This window comes from Myxine glutinosa, chromosome 11 (genome assembly GCF_964187855.1).
Source record: "Myxine glutinosa chromosome 11, kmMyxGlut1.1, whole genome shotgun sequence".
NCBI classification, from domain to species: Eukaryota; Metazoa; Chordata; class Myxini; order Myxiniformes; family Myxinidae; genus Myxine; species Myxine glutinosa.
Window position 1 is genome coordinate 75,038,192 of NC_136271.1, and position 22,953 is coordinate 75,061,144.

At 45.9% G+C, this 22,953-nt stretch overlaps 1 protein-coding gene across 9 annotated transcripts in view; it reads right to left on the reverse strand.

The window, feature by feature from the left end:
- LOC137436785 (pumilio homolog 1) overlaps positions 1–22,953 on the reverse strand; it is a 177,324-nt gene that overhangs the window by 110,726 nt on the left and 43,645 nt on the right. For 5 of the 9 annotated variants that reach the window (XM_068130877.2, XM_068130881.2, XM_068130879.2 and 2 more), the window contains 5 exons: positions 22,397–22,676; positions 3,732–3,872; positions 2,178–2,361; positions 1,079–1,177; positions 190–332 (listed from right to left, as the gene is read on the reverse strand). In XM_068130877.2, coding sequence (XP_067986978.2) covers positions 190–332; positions 1,079–1,177; positions 2,178–2,361; positions 3,732–3,872; positions 22,397–22,676 — 847 coding nt within the window. The remainder of the gene's footprint in view (positions 1–189; positions 333–1,078; positions 1,178–2,177; positions 2,362–3,731; positions 3,873–22,396; positions 22,677–22,953) is intronic. The other 4 variants (XM_068130880.2, XM_078786799.1, XM_078786798.1 and 1 more) reach the window with 1 other exon arrangement.

Genomic DNA, 22,953 nt, shown 5'->3' on the forward strand with positions numbered 1-22,953 from the left:
ATGGTCGACAAGAGAACGTTCAAAGGGAATGTGACCTTTGACCTTAAATGGAATTAAAGGTCGCCCTACCTCCCACCCACCCCTCCCCAATGCAGGCATATGACCGTATGTTATTGAGAGCTTTGGATCATGTCAGATATTTTGATAAGGAGCTGAATGTATAGATTAAATGGGCAATGTAACTCTAACCTGGAGCTGTCCCTGCTGTGTCTGTCCTGCCCCTTGCTGTCCTGCTGCATTTGTTGCTGTTTGTACTGCTTGCTGTTGAAAAAGGTTGGCTGGATAAACACCCCAGGGCATTCCATAGTATTGCGGTGGCACCACTGCAGGTCCTGTTGGCAGTAAGGAAGTGGTCAAAAGGCACAAGAGGGCAAAGCACAGCTTGGAATTGTCACTTTGTGAAAATGGAAAGATGACAAGAGTTCAGGTCTGATGTTAAGTATCGAGTATGAAAGTATGACCTTATGGGAAGAAAAAGCTAAAATTAAGAATATAAGGTGCAAAGTAGTGCCTCCAAAGATTGTGGTGGTTGTTAAAGAGGAACTCGAATGAAAAAGAGGGACAACAACAACAGGCATTTCAAGGCCATTTTCCCTGCTAGAGCAGGGGTTAGTCTTGCGGTCTCCATGACAATCTTCTCCATTTTGCCCTATTTTCTGCATCTCCCCTTGCTAACCCCCTTGCCTGCATTTCTTTTTCCACCATCTTTAGCCAAGTCTTTCTTGGTCTTGCCCGTCCCCTACTTCCTTCTACATTCATTTCCATCACTCTTCTCAACCAGTCACTTTAATCCTTCCTCAACGCATGACCAAACCATCTCAACCTGTTCTTCTTCACAGCATCCATCACAGGCTCTATTCCCATCATCTTTCGCAATTCATCATTTGTCTTCCTCTCTCTCAACGATACTCCAAACATCCACCGAACCATTCGCATTTCCACCCTTTCCAGCCTTCGTTGCTGCTCTACGTTCATTACCCATGTCTCGCTCCCATAAATCATAACACAATCATAATCATAACACAATCGAATGAAGAAGAACACAGAAAAAAAACATTATAAGCAGCTGCAGACAAACCTGCCAGTGTGGCAGCTAGGCCAGCTGAGTAGGGATCAGTCCCAGGTGGTGCTGCACTTATCACATATGGGTTATGTACAATAGCTGCAGGTGCCAAGCCTGTCAGACAAATGCAACCATCACACTGCAAGTTAAACATCCAAGTACATTCAGACTTACCAATGATAAAATAAACTTGAAACTACATGACCTGCAATCAAAGATTATTGGAATGGATTGAAACAGCTATTAAATGAATGAGGAATGCACTTTCTCTGGGGATAATATAAACTGGCAAGGTCATATTGGAATATCCAGGAGACACTCCTTCCATCCCAGTGCAATACACAAGCAAGGACATTATCGAAACAAGCAAACTTGCATTTGGAAAGACAGGACTGCTAATTATGAAATGTGGCCATTTATCCCGATATTCATCGAAGTTTAATTTTAAAGTGTAAATGCACATAAAATGTTGTTTCATGGAAGTTTTTTTGTTTGTTTTATGTTGATACTGCAATGGTTCATACTCATGTGTTTCTGCGTTAGAGCACAAACTTTGTAACAAAGGTGCCAATGGCTTTACCAATTTTCACAAAATACTTTATCATCAAGTTTCCAATGTTGATCCACAAAGACAGGTTTTATCAAATGGAAGTTGACAAACATACGCTAAGCACCTTGTGAAGGTAAGACTAACATTTCAGGCAACAACCCTTCATCGGAACGAGATGTATCAATTCCCAGTCTATAAAAACTATTATTGAAATTGTCCAACGCAAACCTAACACTAAGCCTTGATAAAGTCAAGCATGTATTCCTCTAGCACACAAAGAGCAGGTGAAGCAATCATTCAGTAAAACATTTTTTTAAACCTCTGTCATGATGGCTCTTTATGATATGAATCATCTCTCACTGTATACAATGCAAGCAGTCGCATCACACATATGCTTCGTTCAAGTGCATGCAGCATGTGGCTGCTGGAGGTATAATTTATTTTGGAGGGGATGGGATGAAGCAAAAGAGGAAAATACAAGTTTGTGGCCAATACTCTGACTTGCATAATGCAAATAGACAATAATGGGAAAAAAATAAATAGATAAAAACCAGCACGACTCACCGATGTGAGACTGCTGTGCGGCCGCAAGGGCGTACTGTTGTTGTTGTTGCTGCTGCTGCTGCTGCTGCTGTTGCTGCTGTTGTTGCTGCTGCTGTTGTTGTTGTTGTTGTTGTTGCTGTTGATGCTGATGCTGTTGGCTGGCAGCTATTTGCTGAACCGATGGCAAGGAGTGCCGTTGAAACAACTGCAGAAAGGAGCCGTCAATTAAACCAAGGTAGTCAGCATCAATTGCCAATAAAATATGATGAAGTAAAAAATTGCCATATTGAATCAACTTCTGTAGAAATGAAATACAAGTCCATTATATTGAGGGGCAACCATTCCATTGACAAGGTTTCAGGAATGTGGTCGGTTTATCGTTCAAGAGAAAACTGTATATACACTTGTAGGAAGCCATTAGTTTTATCAATGTGGAATTTTTTTCCCAGAAAATAATCCAAGCGTTCCCCAAGTAATACAATAAGGCAGCTTACTAAAATTGAACACTGAGGTGTAATCAAATTGTTAAGCGAAGATGCGGCTCCACAGACGTCCAAGAGCATGGTAGTGGCTGTGTATGGCAAAGTTGCATCCTCATATTCTACAGTAACTAAATGGGTGGCTGACTTTAAGTGTGGATATTGGTTCCTCAAAAATGATGCCAGGTCAGGATGGCTGGTAGATGCAACAGATCCACAAATTGTTGGCCAAGATGAGGTGTTAAGCATGGAGGATCCCAATGGTATGGTCACCAAAATATTGAAATAGAGTCTTGTAAATTCTTAAGGAAGCATTTTAATTGTCATCTATAAATACTGGGCCTGTCCAAAGTACAAGCAAAATGGGTTCCTTGAAAACTCAGTAAAACACGATCGATGGCAATGGCTAGCTAGCTCTCGAGCTTCTCAAACACTTCAAGGAATGTTCAGGTTATGTCACCACTCCACTGTTAACTGGTGGCAAAACATGCTTCAGCAAGCTCAAATCATGAAACCAATTCGGAATCCATGTACTGTAAGCATAAGGGATCACCACGAAAAACTTCACACGCATCTGTCTACCAGCAAGTTTATCTCGCATCAATCTGCTGGTCCACGTTACCCCTCACAAAACGGAAATCACAAGGAAATATTGGCCTGCAACAGTATTCACATCCCTCCAAAGATTTCACATTTTGATACCACCTGAGCTTATTTCATGATACTTTCAAATCAAACTCGAGTCTTGCCAAACTACTGCAAAGTTACAAAACTAAAAAATGCAGATAAATGTGAATGAGGCCAAGTAAAATAAATTCTTAGTTTCTCGTCTGAGCTTTAAAGAAAAAAAAAAAAACAAGGGGGAGGGGAAGCCTTAATATTTGATATTTTCCAGATTTTTGATATTTTTTCGAATATGGCCACCACATAGTGAAATATACCAGCCCAACAACCAACACATCCCATATACAATTAAACTGCCGTTGATCACATACCTAATATGTCAACATATACTGCAGCAGTGGCACTGTCTGCTGTACTGTGCGTTTATACGTACTGAACCAGTACTAGATATATGCGGACTTGCACTACTGACCTGAGCTGTCTGGTAGTTGTCGTTGATGGGCGATCCCTGGTCGAACTCCCCATTTGCAAATTCGTTGAAAATATCCCCCAGAGTCTGGGTTCCGTCGAACACCGTACGAGCGTACCATGGCTTCAAAAACTTTCTGCCAGCCTTCCGGATGCATACACAAATGAAGACCATTTTAAGACCTAGGTCTACTGTACATCGTCAGTAGCTCAATTAATAAAGCTACCGAGAAAGTTTTTTCTTGAGATCGATAACGTACGTGCTATCGCTAGAGCTAGCTAGCTAACTTAACTGTACATGTTACGGATTCACTGACCGTGCGGTGCAGCGTGAGCAAGCATACTTACAGACGAGATTGATTTCATTTGCGTGACCGCTAGGCCTACAGGGACCACTAAATAATTATTGTTCTGTGTTCCAGACTCCAGCGACAAAAACAGAATAATAAAATAAGCATAACGTTTTTAGTAAATTTGATAAAGGAGAGGAAAAAAAAACCCAACAATGTACGGCCTCCAAAAAGGAAGTGTGTGGGGACAAGAAACTAATAATTTATTTTACTTGGCCAAAGTTAGATTAGCAGAGAAAATCAGATGATTCTCAGTTGCAAAAGTATTCAAACCCTTTGCCTAATTAACTTAAAATCATTTCAACAGCAAATTATTTGTTTGAAAGGTTACAAAATAAGTGTAATAGTTTTCACCTGTATGTAATCAGTGGTTCAACTTAAAAACTAGAACTGCCACTTTTTAACTGCTGGCAGTGATGATGCAGGTACCAAAACCTCCCGCTTTAATACAGCCCCCACTTTGATACAACCCTGCTTTGATCGGACATGTGACACATGACGTCCTCTTTTTGTGACCTTTGAATTATTGGGGAACACCATGGTATCCCCAAGGTATTGGGGAACATGTGCGTTCTTGATCGGTCTTGATCTGTCAAGACCCACTTGATCTGTCTAGCCATTCTGGAGGAGTTGATTTTTAAAGGTTTATTCTTCAAAAAATTCTTCAAATCCTTGTGTTGGCTTAGTGGTTAGGGTGCCAGCTTGGGATCCTAGGATCCTGGGTTCGAATCCTGGTTGATCACTGAATTAACGCCTGGGGGTTGACTCAGCCTGTCATCCTTCTGAGGTCGGCAAATTGAGTACCAGTTCACTGGTAATTCCCTGTGTCCCAAGAGGTGACTAACAGGGTTGGTGGCAGGAAGGGCATCCGGCCATAAAACATTGCTTCAAAAATGGGACCATGGTGCCCAAAAAAAGGCAACCCCCGCTCTGCGGGGAAAAATGGCCTCTAGAGGTGGTTCTTCTATTCTTCAAAAAATTAATAGCTGCCAAACCATGTGACCAATGACAAAAAGGCCAGGCATGCATTTATTCTTCATGGATAGGTGATCATGCCTATAAAGTTTTGCCTTGATCCATTCAGATGTTTTGGAGAAGAAGGGTGTTTAATGGAGTTAAGGGTTTTATAGTCAATCCAATATGGCTGCCAAAGCACAGGACCGATGACATCAATTTAATTCTGCCATACAATTTTTGTGTGGATGACGCTCAATACATTTCTCATTCTGATCGGATGAAGCGTTCTACCTGTCGAAATATGATGTCATAATGGAGACAAATATGACATCATCATTAACATACAGTCACGTGAAAAAGTAAGTACACCCCATGTAAAGTTTTGACTTTTTCAACATATTTCAACATACAGCTATTTGATCTCCATTTCAACAATATTGATAGATAAAGGTGATATAATATAACAAATATCATGAAACATTTACATTTTGTAGTCCATTGTATAATTTAAACAAACATAAATGCAAATTTTGCATGTGGAAAAAGTAAGTACACCCCGACATTTATCACTACTTCAAATACCTAAAATTAGAATCAGGTGCACCAGCTCAGGTGCAAATGATTAGAACATCGTTAGAGAGGATCCTGGAGGAACCTGTCTTATTTAAACCTTAGACATTTAGTTTTGTTTGCTCTTTGTTGTTTAAGTGTGCGGAGTCACCATGCCGAGATCAAAAGAGCTCTCTGAGGCCTTCAGAAAGAAGGTTGTAGATGCTTACGAGTCTGGGAAGAGATTTAAAAAGATCTCCAAACAATTTGAAATCAATCATTCGACTGTCCGGAAGATCATCGACAAGTGGAGAAGATTCCAAACAACTCCCAACTTGCTCAGGCCAGGCCGCCTTACCTCAGCAGGTTCAGCCCGTGAGCAGACGGCAAGATGCTAAAAGAAGTCTCTAATAACCCCAGAATGTCATCACGGGACCTACAGGTAGCTCTTGCCACTGTTGATGTCAAAGTGCACGAGTCTACCACTAGAAAGAGGCTGCACAAATTTGATCTACATGGGAGGTGTGCCAGGAGGAAACCTTTGCTGTCCAGAAAGAACATCAGGGCAAGACTAAAGTTTGCCAATGAACACCCAGGCAAAGACCAGCACTTCTGGAACAATGTGCTCTGGACAGATGAGTCAAAGGTAGAGCTATTTGGCCACAGTACCAGAAGACATGTTTGGCGAAAACCAAAGACAGCATTTGACCACAAGAACCTGATACCAACTGTAAAGCATGGTGGTGGAAATATTATGGTTTGGGGCAGCTTTGCTGCATCAGGGCCTGGGCAGCTCACCATCATAAAATCCACTATGAATTCTTCATTGCACCAGAGGGTGCTTGAGGATAATGTGAGGCCATCTGTCGGAAAGTTGAAGCTCAACCGAAGGTGGACCTTGCAACATGACAATGACCCTAAACATACCAGTAAATCCACCAAGGAATGGCTGAAAAGAAAGAAATGGAGGGTTCTGGAATGACCAAGTCAAAGCCCGGATCTAAATGCCATTGAGATGTTGTGGGGGAATTTGAAACGAGCTGTGCATGCAAGAAACCTCTCAAACATCGCACAGTTGAAAGAATTCTGCATGGAGGAGTGGGCAAAAATTTCTCCCAGTCAATGTCAGAGACTGGTAGACAGTTATAAGAAACGCCTACTTGAGGTTGTTTCTGCCAAAGGGGGCAATACCACATATCAAAGCCAAGGGTGTACTTACTTTTTCCACATGCGAAATTTGCATTTATGTTTATTTAAATTATACAATGGACTACAAAATGTAAATGTTTCATGATATTTGTTATATTATATCACCTTTATCTATTAATATTGTTGAAATGAAGATCAAATAGCTGTATGTTGAAATATGTTGAAAAAGTCAAAACTTTACATGGGGTGTACTTACTTTTTCACATGACTGTATATTATTCCCCATCAAGAGTTCTTTACAATGAGCCATGTCTCAATTTTTTCTATGTAGCACTTTCGGAGATTTAGAGGTGCAAAGTTTTTCGGTTTTTCAAAGATGGCGCCCATACCCAGTGACCTATGACGTCATAATTATCAAAAAAAAAATCGGCAGGAGGAGGTGCACCTATGGTGAAAATTTCCTGTCAATCAGATCAATGGTTGCAGAGAAAATAATATTTATTCTGTGCGGACAAACAGACAGTCAGACAAACAAATAAACAAACAGATAGACAAACTGACTCAAATGCAATACCCTCTCCTCTGGCAAGGGTAATTACTCATTACCAATGGATAAAGAATAAAGGGTTTTACTCTGATGAAGCAATCCTATTGTTGAAGGGATTTTGACAAAGACCAAAGCCAGCCTTTTGACCGTCCCTCCTGCTCTCTAAGCTGTGGGGGCTGCCATGTGTTGAAGGTGGTGGTTGGGGGAGTGTAGAGAAGGGAGGGGGGGAGGGGGGGGGGGGGGGGGGGAGAAAGGACAGAAAAATATGTGAAAGCCCACTGGGTATCATGAAATTTGCTGCACAAGCAAACGAGCAGATAATGATTTTGCAAGTGTCAGTGAGCGGATTAACGTTTAATTGGTCACCCAATCGGAAAAAGTTCCAGGCAACGATTTCTATAAAAAACACCGTTTAGAGGCCATTTTTCCCCGCAAAGCGGGGGTTGGCCTTTTCGGGGACCGTGGTTGTTGTTGTTTTTTGGTCCCCTTTTTGAAGCAATGTTTTACGGCCGGATGCCCTTCCTGACGCCAACCCTTTTTGTCGCCTTTTTACGACAAGCAGGGAATTACCAGTGAACTGGTACTCAAATAGCCGACCTCGGAAGGATGACAGGCTGAGTCAACCCCCCTGGCGTTAATTCAGCGATCGACCGGGATTCGAACCCAGGATCCTTGGTATCCTAAGCTGGCACCCTAGCCGCTAGCCCAACACCAGGGATTTCTATTGTACGTTTGAAATTAACAATTACAGAATTTATTTCAGAAAATGGCATGCTGTGCAATGTTTTTCATATTCACAATTCAATGTCTTAAACCATAGATAAGGTGATTCTGAGTGCTGGGAAAAAAATTAGCGTATTTTCATGCAAATAACCCGCTCCCTGGAATTTCTTCCACACCTGGGCAAAAAATGGTCCAGGAAAATTTCAGGCAAGTATATCCCGCAAGCCAAGGGTGTGATCAATTACCAAGTTTCTTGCAGAGAGCTCGCCAAGTGCTTAAGCACTCAAGCAAGCACTACATTCAAAACCGTTGATAAGGAATGGCTGGATTGGTAAGCACAAGTAATCTGCTCGTTGAGGAAGACTAAGAAGGCCTGTTTGATCGAAATCTTGTCCGAATAAAAATCGGCCTGATGCTACATCTGTAACTCATTTAATTTCTCCCGGTTATATGTGTATACGTTGTGCATGTGTAAAATATGTGAAATAACTGAAATCTACACTATAAGAAAGGTGTGTGTGTGTGTGTCTGTGTCACCATTGTTCAGAGATGGCTGAACGTTGATCTTCGTCAAACTTTCAGAGGTTCATCAAGGGCTCCATTCCTTAGTGGGTGTAGGGAAGTGCTTTATTTACGACCCTACAAAAATAAAAAATAGACCGGGCAACACCGGGTACCCTTGATAGTTATTGTGTGCTATTACCCTCATGCGAGTTAAACCCCTGCTAGTTAAGCTAGTTCGTTAATCAACCCCTGATAGTTAAAGATATTACAATTGAACTTGCAAAAAAACTGCCTCTTTTTGCATCTCCTTGATCATTTAACTTGTCCCCCTGTGGTTATGTCATGTGCCATATCGTGAAATGCCGTATAACCCACACTCGAGTATACTCCACAGTTGGAATTTTTAGAACGAATTTAACGTATAATAGCTCGTGGGTTATTTACGTGAAAATACGGTACTGATTTATATACAAAAAATGCAGTACTTGTGTAGTTATATAGTCCTGGAGACACCTACCCTTAAATGCACGCACATGCCTTCTTGCTCTGCACCTCCCTTTTTGCCTTCTTGATATGGTCCCTGCATCCCAATTCCTTCCTCGTACTCCGAATGTCTTTCCAATCCCATTTCTGTTTTCGCTGTTTAGCTACCTTCCTCTGTGCTATATCTTCCTTTTTCCCCAAGTCACTCCACCTCCAGCCCCACCCAATATTTTACTCAAGCAATATCATCATCAACGTACCCTACTCTTTACAGACCATTGGTGCTGCTGAAACATTTTCTGGGCAAGGGCTATGCTCGGAGGTATACCGTCACCTTCCCAGCAATAAACCAAGGCAGGAATTTGGAATATAGCAAGGGTGCCAGCAACAACTTCTGAAAGACACCGTGGGATAGTTACCGTCGACCAACTATTGCCAGCAAACGGGACATCAAGTTAAACATCCATCCTAAAGACAGCGCACACACTGGTGCAATGTATTGCTTATGAAACATGAAAATGACACTTTATAGCAGAGGCGAGATGTGAACCCATGCTAGACAGCTAGTTCAAAGGCGAGTACGTATACCTCTCGTCTATCCTGTATCCTGCCAGTTCTCACAGATTTACAGTAAACCCTCCATTTACACATTTGTTTGTTTACATTGTCACTCCAACAAGGTCAATAAATTGAGACCATGTTTCTATATAAAGTACACAGTCTACATTCACTTGTACACGGTTGTACATGGTTGGTGGTCAAGTAATGGCATGATGGAACACACGCGGCACTTTCCTGCCAACCCACCACATGCTGCAATTAGTCTCTTGACAGCTATCGTCGAGTAAACACCATGCCCTCCACTCATTCATACCCACTAAACTTAGTTCCCTTAATAAGTTCAAAAAAATTAAACCTTCAGTGCAAAGAAGAAAGCCAGTAAATGTGGATCAAAAAGTGATGTAAAATGGCAGAAAAAGACCATTAACCTTAGGAGAAAAATTGTAGATTCCAGAGTGTCTGGACAAAACCAAAGGTTCATGTTCTATGGAAAGAGCTTTAGGCCTTAATGGGTCGACTGTGCACAGTGTAGAGGGATGAGATGAAAATTATAACAAGTGTTCCTGCTACAATCTTAATTGCTGAGTAACTTGTTGGAAAATTGATGAAGTACTGCATCTTGACGTGTTGCACAACCCACTTCAAATATTTTCACCCACACAGTATCTAGTTGCCCTCACCAGAGGAGGGAGTATTGCATTTGAGTGTTTGTTTGTCTCTTTGCTTGTTTGTCCGCTCAGAATAAATAGGATTTTCTCTGCAAGAGGGTTATCAAGGGGAGATGCAGAAAATAGGGCAAAATGGAGAAGATTGGCATGGGGCCCGCAAGGCTAACCCCCGCTCTAGCAGGGAAAATGGCCTTAGAATGCCTGTTGTTGTGTTGTTGTCTGAAACCCTTGGTCCGATTGACAGGAAATATTCACCATAGGTGCAATTCCACCTGTATAAAAATTTTTAATGACAATTATGACGTCAAAGGTCACGTGGTATGGGCGCCATCTTGGAAAAAAACGAAAAACTTTGCACCTCTATATCTCCGAAAGCACTGAATATAAAAAATTGAGACATGGCTCATTGGAAAGAACTCTTCTTGGGGAATAACATACGTCAACGATGATGTCATGGGTGCCTCCATTATAACGTCATAATTCGACAAGTACAAAACTTCATCCGATCAAGATGAAATTTATTGAGTGTCATCTCGGGATAGTGTCAACTGGGAAGTGGCCCTGTGCTGTGTGTAGGAAGGGTGTCGGAGTGAACTCCATTCAGTGTACAATGTGCGCTGAGTGGGTTCATCAAAAATGTAGTGGTCTGAGAGGCTCATTAACCAGTGTGGCAGCTACATTCAAATGTAAGGTGTGCACGGAGGGAGCTGCAGATGGAAGAAATGTTGAGTTGGATCTTGGAGACGGCATGAAGCTGGTAGGTGTGAAAACATTTTGCTACCTCGGAGACATGCTGAATGGAGAAGGTGGATCAGACTCGGCAACGGTTGCTCGAGTGAGATGTGCATGGAAGAAGTTTCGGGAATTGAGTGGCGTGCTGATGATGAGGGGAGTGTCGTTGAAGCTGAAGGGAAAGGTGTATGCTGCATGTGTGAGAAGTGTTATGATTTATGGGAGCGAGACATGGGTAATGAACGTAGAGCAGCAACGAAGGTTGGAAAGGGTGGAAATGCGAATGGTTCGACGGATGTGCGGAGTATCGTTGAGCGAGAGGAAGACAAATGATGAATTGCGAAAGATGATGAGAATAGAGCCTGTGATTGATGCTGTGAAGAGGAACAGGTTGAGATGGTTTGGTCATGTGTTGAGGAAGGATGAAAGTGACTGGTTGAGAAGAGTGATGGAAATGAATGTAGAAGGAAGTAGAAGACGGGGAAGACCGAGAAAGACTTGGCTAAAGATGGTGGAAGAAGAAATGCGGGCAAGGGGGTTAACAAGGAGAGATGCAGAAAATAGGGCAAAATGGAGAAGATTGTCATGGGGACCGCAAGGCTAACCCCCGCTCTAGCAGGGAAAATGGCCTTTAAAATGCATGTTGTTGTTGTTGTTGTATCTCGGGATAAATTGGTGGAGAAAGAAAATAATGATGAAGTCATCAGTCACTATTTGGCCGCCATATTTGTTTTAACACAAAAGCCTTAAAAACCACTGAAAACACGTCCTGGCGAGGGTCTGCAATCTCCGATTGATCTTTCTAGTTTTAATTGATAAAGGTATTGAGTGCACAGGCACTCCAAACTATACGCACTCCCGGTTAACGCATTTTTGCTGATTCGCAATGAATAAAGTAAAGAAAAGTTTTCACTATATGACAGGCATTTTCACTGATACACATTTTTTCCACGTATGCACTGCAGTGAGAACAGAAAGGGATTATTCCAATTGTAAAGCGAAGGACATGAATATAATACGGTAGGTACTATTGCATCACTAATTTTACATTAAATCGCGCACGTGTGTGCTATTACCCCCATTAAATTGTTTGCGGACAAACGAACAATTTCCATTAATTAACATCCATTAAATCGGTAGAGTGCCATTAAATGTTTTTTTTAATTTTTAACCTACACATCGTCGCTCCTGCTTCGTTTTTAGCTCACCTGGAACGAAGTTCCGGAGAGCTTATGCGATGGCGCCTCGTCTGTCTGTCTGTCCGTCCGTCCGTCCGTCCGTCCGTCCGTCAACCAGCAAATACTTGCAACTTCTTCTCCGAAACTGCTGATGGGATTTTGACGAAACTACGCACAAATTATATTTGTTATGTTGTGACTAAAGTTTGTTCACATAATTAAAAATGTCGGGTTTAAGGGGGTGTACTGGGGGTCAAAGTGGATCCACATTTGACCCCCCAAAATAGGTACAGTATTTGCTTTTTCCTCTGAAACTACACACACTATTTCGATGAAACTTGGCTCGTGAAAGAGCTGACATTTATCACACAAACAAATCAAACAGACAAACAAACAAAGTGTATAAAAAGGGGAGCGGTAGACAAGGTGGGAAGAGAAGGGGAAGCACAAAAACACAACATTTGTGAGGGACATCGGGAATGTGTGGGAGAGAGAGGGCTTGGGGGGAAGCGGCGTGGGAAGGGGGGGGGGGCGGGTGGGAGAAGTATAAACACAAGGACTTCCAGGAAAGAAGTTGCTATTTCAAAAAAGAGGATTTGGGGTTAAATTAGCGGGGGTAGATCAAGATCAAGGTTTTGATCTTGATCTTGATCTTGAACAGAACAGATCAAGGTTTTGGATGGGGGAAGATAAGAGATGGTGGTGAACAGCTGTTTTAAAGACCTGGAGGGAGGAGTGGGATTGAAGGGAGTGGGGGAGTTTGTTCCAGAGGCGGGAGAAAAGAGGAATGAAAGAGTGAAGGTGAGCAGAGAGTCTTGATTTTGGCAGTTTAACCATAAGAGGGTTGCAGGCAGATCTTGTGCGACCTTTAGGAATAATTGGGGGACAGAGCCCAGAGAGAGCTGGAGGAGCAAGGCCGGAGAGGAGTCGGTAGAAGACAGAAAGACCACCAACCTGCCTGCGGTGAGTAAGTGAAAGGCCCTCGGAGGTAGCTTCATCATGGGAGATTGCAATGATTCTGAACGCTTTGGTTTAAACAGTGTGAAGACGAGCTAGGTGTGAGGCAGGAGCACCAGCCCAGAGGGGAGAGCAGTATTCCATTGAGCTGCGGATGAAAGCCTTGTATGTGGTGAGGAGCTCAGGTGTGCCAAGGAAGGACTTCGCACGACGGAGGATGCCCAGTCGGCGACTGGCTTTGGAGGCCAGATTTGAAATGTGGTTTTCCCAGGAAAGATCATGGCAGACAGTGAGACCCAAAAGCTTGAGTGACAGAACTTCTTGGAGAGGATTATTCAGAAAGTGGATGGGAGGGTTGTCCAGTCGGTCTTTTCAGAGAGACATCATAAGGGAGTGAGATTTGTCAGGATTGAAAGACATGTTCCACTTGTTTGCCCAGTCTGTGATTTTGTCCAGCTCTGTAGAGAGTGAGGAGGCTGCAGACTGCCGATCTGAGGGATGAGGAATGGAGCGGCAGAGAGTGGAGTCATCAGCAAAGAGAGAGAGAGGATTTTCACGAGAGTCGGAGAGATCATTGATGAAGACCAGAAAAAGCACAGGGCCCAGAACACTGCTTTGGGGAACTCCAGCCTGAACAGGAAGAGGAGATGAAAGAAACCCATTCAGGGCCACACGTTGACTACGACTAGAGAGGAAGTCCGCCAGCCATGCGTGGAGATTTCCATGGATACCAAAGGAGGAGAGTTTGGTGAGCAGAGCGGGGTGCCAGACCGTATCGAAGGCACGAGATATATTGAGGGAGACAGCTCTAATTTCCTGTTTGGCATTGAGGACCTCCATCCATTGTTGAGACAGCAGAAGCAGCATGTCCAGAGTAGAGTGACCTAGTCTGAAACCAAATTGATGATCAGAGATCAAGCCATTGGAGAAGAGGAAAGATTTCATATCCAAAGCAATGATGGATTCCATGACTTTGCTGATAATTGGGAGAAGGCTGATTGGTCTGTAGTTACTAGGATCTGTTTTTGCACCTTTTTTGTGGAAAGCGGTGATGTTGGCTGATTTCCAAGCAGATGGCAGTTGACCTTGAGCAAAAGAGAGGGTGAAGAGAACAGAGAGAGGGAGTGAAAGAGCGGCAGAACAGGATTTTAGGACCCGTGGGCTGATGCCGTCAGGTCCAGTTGCAGAATCAGAGTCGAGGGTTGACAGAAAGTTTTCCACCTTGTCAGCAGGAAAGGACACAGAGTCCAGGAGCATCTGGGTACGACTGGGTACGGTGGGTACAGAGAGGGATGGGTTTGGGACACAAGATTTAGAGGCAAACACAGAGTTGAGGCATTCAGATTTTTCACGTGTGGACTCCGCTTCCTGCCTCACTGCTGCCGCCGCTGCCAGGCCACGGCCTGCCCGGTATGCAAAATGTTATTTTTGTGGAAATCGGCAGCATCCTCGCTCTGAATGCCCGGCCCGAGAGGCGACACGTCACCTCTTCTCCACCAAAGGCCATTTTGCAAAGGTCTGCAGAAAGGCCGCTCGGGGCACGCATTCCCGAGCGACCTTGAATGGGCTCATCGCGGAGCCAACGGATCGAGCGCCGGACGGGGTGCCTTGCTCAGCTTTGAAGAGCCGCTCTCCTCCTCGCGGGCCTCTGGCTTCTCGCCCGACCTTGGTGAGATACGTCGGGCCGCCGAAACAAATGGCGCGAACGCGACCGGTCACAGAGCGTCCGACCTTGACTGGCTTTCGAACGCCTACTTCAAACAAGCGACATGCTCCTACTTTGGAAATGCCTCTCGAGGTGCGGCAAACGCAGCACGTGACACGAGCCCCATCTGATGGCAGCTTTTGCGAATTACATGCTCCCACTTTGGCATGTGAATCTGCAGATGGCAGAAATCTTTCTCACGTGGCTCGAGCGCCATCTGACGGCAGCTTTTATGAATTACATGCACCCGCTGTGGCATATGAATCTGCAGATGGCAGAAATCTTTCTCACGTGACACGAGCCTCATCTGACGGCAGCTTTTGTGAATTACATGCACCCACGTTGGCATGTGAATCTGCAGATGGCAGAAATCTTTCTCCCGTGGCTCGAGCGCCATCTGGCGGCTGCTCTCACGACCACCCCACACCCACTCTGGCAAATGAAACTACCGATGAGCCAACTGACTTCAATGCTCCTGCTGAGGCCCGAAGGATTGCAGCCGGCGTGGGATCCACCCGCGAGGCGCGATCTTCTCGCCCGGCCGGAACTATACCTGCCGGGTCTGCCGGCCTAGCGCAGGCCTTCATTCCGCTCACGGTCGCGGGCGTTTTTGCGCAAGCTTTGATTGATACGGGATCCACGGATAGTTTTATTGATCAGCGACTCGTGCATCAACATGGGTGGCCGGTTCTCGGGACAACCCGCCGGATCTTCATGGCCTCTCAGGGACTTCGGTTGAGCACAAAAGGGGCGTGTCGATTGAAACTTGTGATAAACGGACGCGCGTTCCCGGATGTGTATCTCATGGTATTACCGGCCTTATGCGCTGACATTCTGTTAGGACTAGATTTCCTTAAGCGGCATGGACGTTTGGAAATAGACTTCGGAGGGCCGGACACGCTCGCTGTGTGCGCCCTCGCTCAAATGGACATGGAGCCACTCTCACTGTTCCCCAACCTGACCACTGATTGTACCCCTGTAGCCGTCAAATCGCGGCGCTACTCTCGCGCGGACGCGCAATTCATTGCGGAAGAAACGGCCCTGCTCTTGAAGGACGGTATCATAGAACACAGTAGGTCACCGTGGCGGGCCCAAGTCTTAGTGGTGCAGAGTGAGGCCCACCGCAGGCGAATGGTAATCGACTATTCGCAGACGATTAATCGTTTTACACAGCTGGATGCCTACCCCTTACCGAGGATGGACGCCCTGGTACGCCAGGTGGCCCTGTATTCCGTTTATAGCACTCTCGATCTGCGTAGTGCGTATCATCAAGTCCCCATCTCTAGGGCTGATCGCGTCTTTACAGCCTTTGAATCGGGTCAGCGGTTGTACCAGTTCACGAGACTTCCCTTTGGGGTAACGAACGGCGTCGCTTGTTTTCAGAGAGCTATGGATGACCTCGTTGCGAAGGAGAATTTGACCGATGTCTTTGTCTATCTGGACAATCTTACGGTTTGTGGGTATGACCAGGAGCATCACGACGCTAATCTGAAACGCTTCCTCGAGGTCGCGCGGAAATATCGCTTAACCATGAATGCGGCGAAGTGTCAATACTCTCTACGCACGGTAGACCTTTTGGGGTACACCGTGACCCATGGCTCCGTCTCTCCGGATAAGGAGCGTCTGCGCCCTTTGCTCGATATGGCTCCGCCTAGCGATCGGGCTTCGCTGAAACGCGCTCTAGGGCTGTTCACCCACTACTCAAAGTGGGTGCAAAATTTCTCCGCTAAGCTCCGCCCCCTCGTGGCCTGCGACACTTTCCCCATGGGCCCGGCCGCCCTGGCGGCCTTCGAGGGCCTTAAAGTCGACATTGCTGGAGCCGCTGTCGCGACGATTGACGAGAGTGCCTCTTTCGTTTTGGAGAGTGATGCCTCGGATCATGCGATAGCGGCGACTCTCTCCCAAGGAGGCCGCCCTGTGGCTTTCTTCTCGCGGACTCTCACCTCCGCCGTGCGGAGGCATTCGTCTGTCGAAAAGGAAGCGTACGCGATCGTCGAATCAATTCGGCGATGGCGTCCGTATCTGCTTGGGCGGAGTTTCCAAATCATCACAGACCAACAGAGTGTTGCGTTTATGTACGACACCTTACATGCTCAGCGCATTAAGAATGAGAAAATCACCCGTTGGCGTATCGAACTCGCCGACTTCTGCTACACCATCAAATACCGCCCGGGGAAGGATAACCTGGTCGCTGACGCCTTATCGAGGCCGGCCACTTGCGCGGGGGTTGTAACTTTGGAGGGGCTGCGCACTTTGCACAGCACTATGTGTCATCCCGGGGTAACGCGCTTCGCGCATTTTGTGCGCGCGGGCAATCTGCCGTACTCGATGGAGGACATCCACCGCATCTGCCGTGATTGCACGATCTGTGCGGAACTCAAACCGCGTTTTTATAGCCCCCCTCTGGGGACACTCGTTAGGGCTACTAGACCGTGGGAGCGCTTGGCGATGGACTTCAAAGGGCCGCTGCCGGTGTCGAGCAACTCTCGCTATCTGCTCACTATCGTCGATGAGTATTCCCGATTCCCCTTTGCTTACACGTGCGGGGATATGTCGGCTGCCACGGTTATTCGGTGCCTGCAGAATTTGTTTTCTATGTTCGGGTATCCGGCCTACGTGCATACCGATCGGGGTGCGGTGTTCCTGTCCCAGGAGGTGAGGGGCTACTTGCTCCAGCATAATGTCGCTTCGAGCTACACCACCCCGTACCGGCCCCAAGCAAATGGACAGATCGAACGCTTTAATGGGATTATATGGCGGGCCGTCATGCTAAGCCTTCGGACCCTCGGCCGAGGCCTCGATAAATGGGCGTGGTCGCTGCCTGCCGCTCTAAACTCGATCCGGGCTCTCCTATGTACTGCCACCAACCAGACTCCTCACGAACGACTGTTCCACCACCCTAGAAGCTCCGGCAGTATCCAATCTTTACCCAGCTGGCTCGCTGAACCGGGGCCCGCCTATCTCAAACGAGCGGTTCGCACTAGCAAGTACGACCCCCTTGTTGACAAGGTGCAGGTCCTCCAGGCTAATCCCGAGCATGCCCGCGTGTTAACGGCGGATGGCCGCGAGTCTACTGTCTCCGTACGCCATCTCGCCCCATGTGGGGACGACGACAGGGATATCGACGAACCCGTCTACGAGTCTATGGACTCTATCGAAGCTTCCCCTATGGAACTACCACTGTTACTCCCGTCGTTCCCCGCTCCCGTGCCCGAAGGCGCAGGGGCGCCCCCTCCGACTCCAACCTCCGGCGGCTATTCCGACGCGGGGGACTCCGGGCTAGGGGACGCCGTGCCCGGTAGATTCCGAACACGAACTGGCAGGGAGGTTCGCCGCCCCGACCGCTACGGGTGGACCGACTGACGTGGATTGACGTGACCCTTTGGTTTATTGCTGATGCTTGCTTGCAAACTGCCGAGCGGTAGTATAGTTCTAACGGCGGGGAGAATGTAGTGAAATTATACCAAGGTGAACCCAGGGGTGCTCGCTACGGAAGGGGCCGTCTATAAGACCCGGGACAACCGGGGCGTGCGGACACTTCAGCGGAACTCACTGTGACATTATCCAGTAGTTTGAATGGTATGTACGCCCCCAAATGCTGCGCTGACGATGCGCTGCGCGAACCATTGTTATATTGAAACTTCCATTGCTGCTCTTGAAATACTCTGATTTAATGCCTGTTGCATGCATGTATTTTTACAGGATGTACTGCAGATCTAAATGATATTAAAACCTACCCAGAGGTCAAGTCGTGTCTGAGCTTGATTTTCACGACAAGGTACACCGTATCCCTGCATGTTGTAAGAGGCGACTAAGAGGGTTGGCGTCAGGAAGGGCATCCGGCCATAAAAACATTGCCTCAAAAAGAGAACCATGACAATTACAACTACATATGAGCAGGGTACAGCCCGAAGTGGAGATCGGTTTCTGAGGTTTGGGACATGGAATGTAGGGACAATAACAGGGAGATCAGGAGAAGTGGTGGAAGTATTGATCAGAAGAAGAGTGGACATATGTTGTGTGCAAGAGACGAGATGGAAGGGAAGTGGTGTGAGAATGGTGAAGGGTAGGCAGGGACAGAAATACAAGTTTGTGTGGCAAGGGTGCCCGGAGGGCGTGAATGGTGTTGGTGTCCTGTTTTCTGAGGAGTTTGTAGACAGTGTGGTGAGTGTGACTAGAGTGAGCGATAGGTTGATGCTGGTGAAAATGATGATTGGAAAGCTCTTGGTGAACGTCATCTCGGGATATGCTCCGCGGGTTGGTCGGAGCGATGAAGAGAAGGACAAGTTCTTGTGTGTGATAGAGAAGCTGATGGAAAACGTGAAAGATGAGGAGGTTGTTGTGGTAGGAGACCGAAATGGACATGTGGGAAGGAGTATGGATGGTTTTGAGGGAGTTCATGGGGGTTATGGATATGGTGTGAGATATGGAGAAGGTGAAAGGATTTTGGAGTTTGCTGATGGAGCTGATTTGTTGATTTGTAACACTCAGTTCCAGAAAGAGGATAATAAGCTTGTTACATACACGTCAGGTGGGTCGACGACAACCGTTGACTACCTGATGGTGCGTAGGCGAGATAGGGGGCACCTCCGGGACACAAAGGTGATCCCGGGGGAGGAGGCTGTTTCACAGCACCACTTGGTTGTCTGCGACATAAGGGTGAAAGGTGCGAGGAGAGCTCGGCGGGTGAAGTACCAACCGAGAATGAAGGTGTGGAGGTTGAAAGAGGTGACAGTAAGGGAGGCATTAAAAGAGAGGCTGAGTAGGGTAGAGGATGATGTGGTTGAGCTTGAAAGTGGTTGGATGTCAATGAAAGATAGTCTATTGGAAGCCGTTGGTGAGGTATGTGGATGGACAAAAGGACCACCGAGGCACTCGGAAACATGGTGGTGGGATGATGAAGTTGGAAAGAGGATTGAAGAGAAGAGGAAGAAGTTCAAGGAGTGGCAGAAGGCGAAGGGTAAGGGGAGCAGAAAAAGCAGAGCATGAAAGTTATAAGGCAGCCAAGAAGGCTGCAAAGAAAGAGGTAGCAAAGGCGCAGGAGGCATGTAGGAAAATGTTCGGAGAACGCTTGGATTCGGAAGAGGGTCAGAGAGCGGTATTCAGGATTGCAAAGCAGATAGCGAAAGAGCGGTGTGATGTGATGGGGGTGAGTTGCTTGAAGGATGAAGTGGGACAAATCGTTGTGGACCCAGATGGAATTAAAGGAAGATGGAAAAGATATATGGAAATGCTGTTGAATACAGAGAATGAATGGGATGGCAACATAGAGAATGACCCAGTTTTAGGACCAGCAGAGAAGATAACTGAGAAGGAAGTTGAGGAAGCGATAAAAGCAATGAAGAGTAGAAAAGCGGGAGGGCCGACGGGAGTTGTGGGAGATATGTTGAAGGCAGTAGGAAGTTGGGGTGTGAAATGAATGACACAGATCTGTAATCTGGTGGTGAAAGAAGGCCGCATTCCAGTGAATTGGGAACTGAGTACCCTCGTCCCTCTATACAAGGGGAAAGGTGACCCTCTGGAGTGTGGCTCGTACCGAGCGATAAAGTTATTGGAGCACGGAATGAAGGTATTGGAAAGGGTGTTGGAGAGGAGGATAAGGAAGGTGAAGATCGACAAAATGCAGTTTGGATTTATGCCAGGAAAGGAACGACAGACGCGCTCTTTATTGTGAGGCAGTTGCAGGAGAAGTACATGGAGAAGAGGAAGAAGTTGTTTCTTTGGTTTGTTGATCTGGAGAAAGCATTCAATAGGGTTCAACGTGAAGAATTGACATAGGCATTGAGGAAGTTAGGAGTGGAGGAATGGTTGATCAGAGTTGTGACGGCAATGTACAAAAGAGCGCGCACAGCTGTAAGGATGAAGGACGGGAACAGTGGTGCGTTTGAGGTGAAGGTGGGAGTGCATCAGGGGTCGGTACTAAGTCCACTACTATTTGTAGCTGTGATGGACGTGCTGGCTCAGAACGTAAAGGAGGGTTTACCGTGGGAGTTGTTGTATGCAGATGATCTGGTGTTGATTGCGGAAAGTATGGATGGTCTGAAGGAAAAGATGAACAAGTGGAAGGAATGTATGGAGACAAAAGGTTTGAAGGTGAATATCGGAAAGCAAAGGTGATGGCAAGTGGTAAAGCATGTGGTGAAGAGGAAAGAACTGGGAAGTGGCCATGTGCTGTGTGCAGGAAGGGTGACGGAGTGAACTCCATTCAATGTACAATGTGCGCTGAGTGGGTTCATCAAAAATGTAGTGGTCTGAGAGGGTCATTAACCAGTGTGGCAGCTACATTCAAATGTAAGGTGTGCACAGAGGGAGCTGCAGATGGAGGAAATGTTGAGTTGGATCTTGGAGACGGCGTGAAGCTGGAAGGTGTGAAAACATTTTGCGACCTCGGAGACATGCTGAATGGAGAAGGTGGATCAGACTCGGCAACGGTTGCTCGAATGAGATGTGCATGGAAGAAGTTTCGGGAACTGAGTGGTGTGCTGATGAGGAGGGGAGTGTCGTTGAAGCTGAAGGGAAAGGTGTATGCTGCATGTGTGAGAAGTGTTATGATTTCTGGGAGCGAGACATGGGTAATGAATGTAGAGCAGCAACGAAGGCTGGAAATGCGAATGGTTCGGTGGATGTGCAGAGTATCGTTGAGAGAGAGGAAGACAAATGATGAATTGCGAAAGATGATGGGAATAGAGCCTGTGATTGATGCTGTGAAGAGGAACAGGTTGAGATGGTTTGGTCATGTGTTGAGGAAGGATGAAAGTGACTGGTTGAGAAGAGTGATGGGAATGAATGTAGAAGGAAGTAGAGGACGGGGAAGACCGAGAAAGACTTGGCTAAAGATGGTGGAAGAAGAAATGCAGGCAAGGGTGTTAACAAGGAGAGATGCGGAAAATAGGGCAAAATGGAGAAGATTGTCATGGGGACCGCAAGGCTAACCCCCACTCCAGCAGGGAAAATGGCCTTTAAATGCATGTTGTTGTTGTTGTTTAATGTGTACAACTGTACTTCGGACGTCGTAATCGAGTGGTATCAAGCAACTTTCATCGAGCAATTTTCATAAAACTTTCCCCAAACTCTACAATACCATTGGAAAACGACCTGTATCTATTCCATGAAGCACTTGTGGTAAGATATCTCATCACTCGTTTAATTTAGATTCCCACCCACACATCTCCACACTTCAACATGCAATCTCTTCCCCTATTATTGGAGAGTGCAGTACTGTACTCATTTGCTTTTCTTCTATTTTGATGTATTTATGGTGGGTATTCATTTATTGATGTTCTGTATTGATTTACCGAGTTATTACGTCCTTTATATTTAGTTAGGATATGTTTGGTTGTTGCAAGGTGTCCAGACATCAACCCCCGAGGAGGTACTTTCAGGGAATGCACCTAGTTTGTATTGCGAGGAGTGCCAGTTTGGGATGTTGTGGGATGAATGTGGGAGGGTGGCTGGAACCTAACCCCCTATTTTCCAGAGGCCTTTGCTATCTTTTTACACACTTTCCATATACATGGTGTTTTTCAGGAATCTAACTGCCGTGTAAATGGAGAGCTACATGTACAGTACATCCATCCAAAAAAGTTCTTTTTTCCTGGATTCCTACCTGCTGCTGTGCGGAGTAATCAAAAAGGCCCACATTCATCGCTGGCGAATCTAAAGTCACAGCAGGACCTCCAGGGTATTCAAATGGTAAAGTGTCTAGGCTGACAGTCTCCAAGGAATCCAAAGGCATGTTCGCCGTTTCTGCAGAACCAAAATCATCCATGCATGGCTTTGGCATGCTTCCTCCTGAGAGTTGCACAACGCTGTCTGAAGTGGGAGGCACTTGTCCCAAGCGGTCTGTCAACTCCGTTGGTGATGATTGGCGGCTGCCTGGTGTGCGACTGAAAAAAACCCCACAGAAAACAACAAGAAAGAAGAAAAAGAAAAGAGGATTAAATTAAATTACAGCAATCATTTGTCTCTTTATAAAAATATCTGAAACAGTTTTTGCTCGAAATAAGCAATGTATATTAGATGGTTACTTGTAGAACTAGAGTTCATAGACCACCTTACCATATGCAGTGTTCAAGTCTATAATTCAACATAAATAAAATAAAGACTGTACCTTTGTAGTTGATGTCTTACATACCACCTTTACAGTTGATGTCTTAGTTGTAT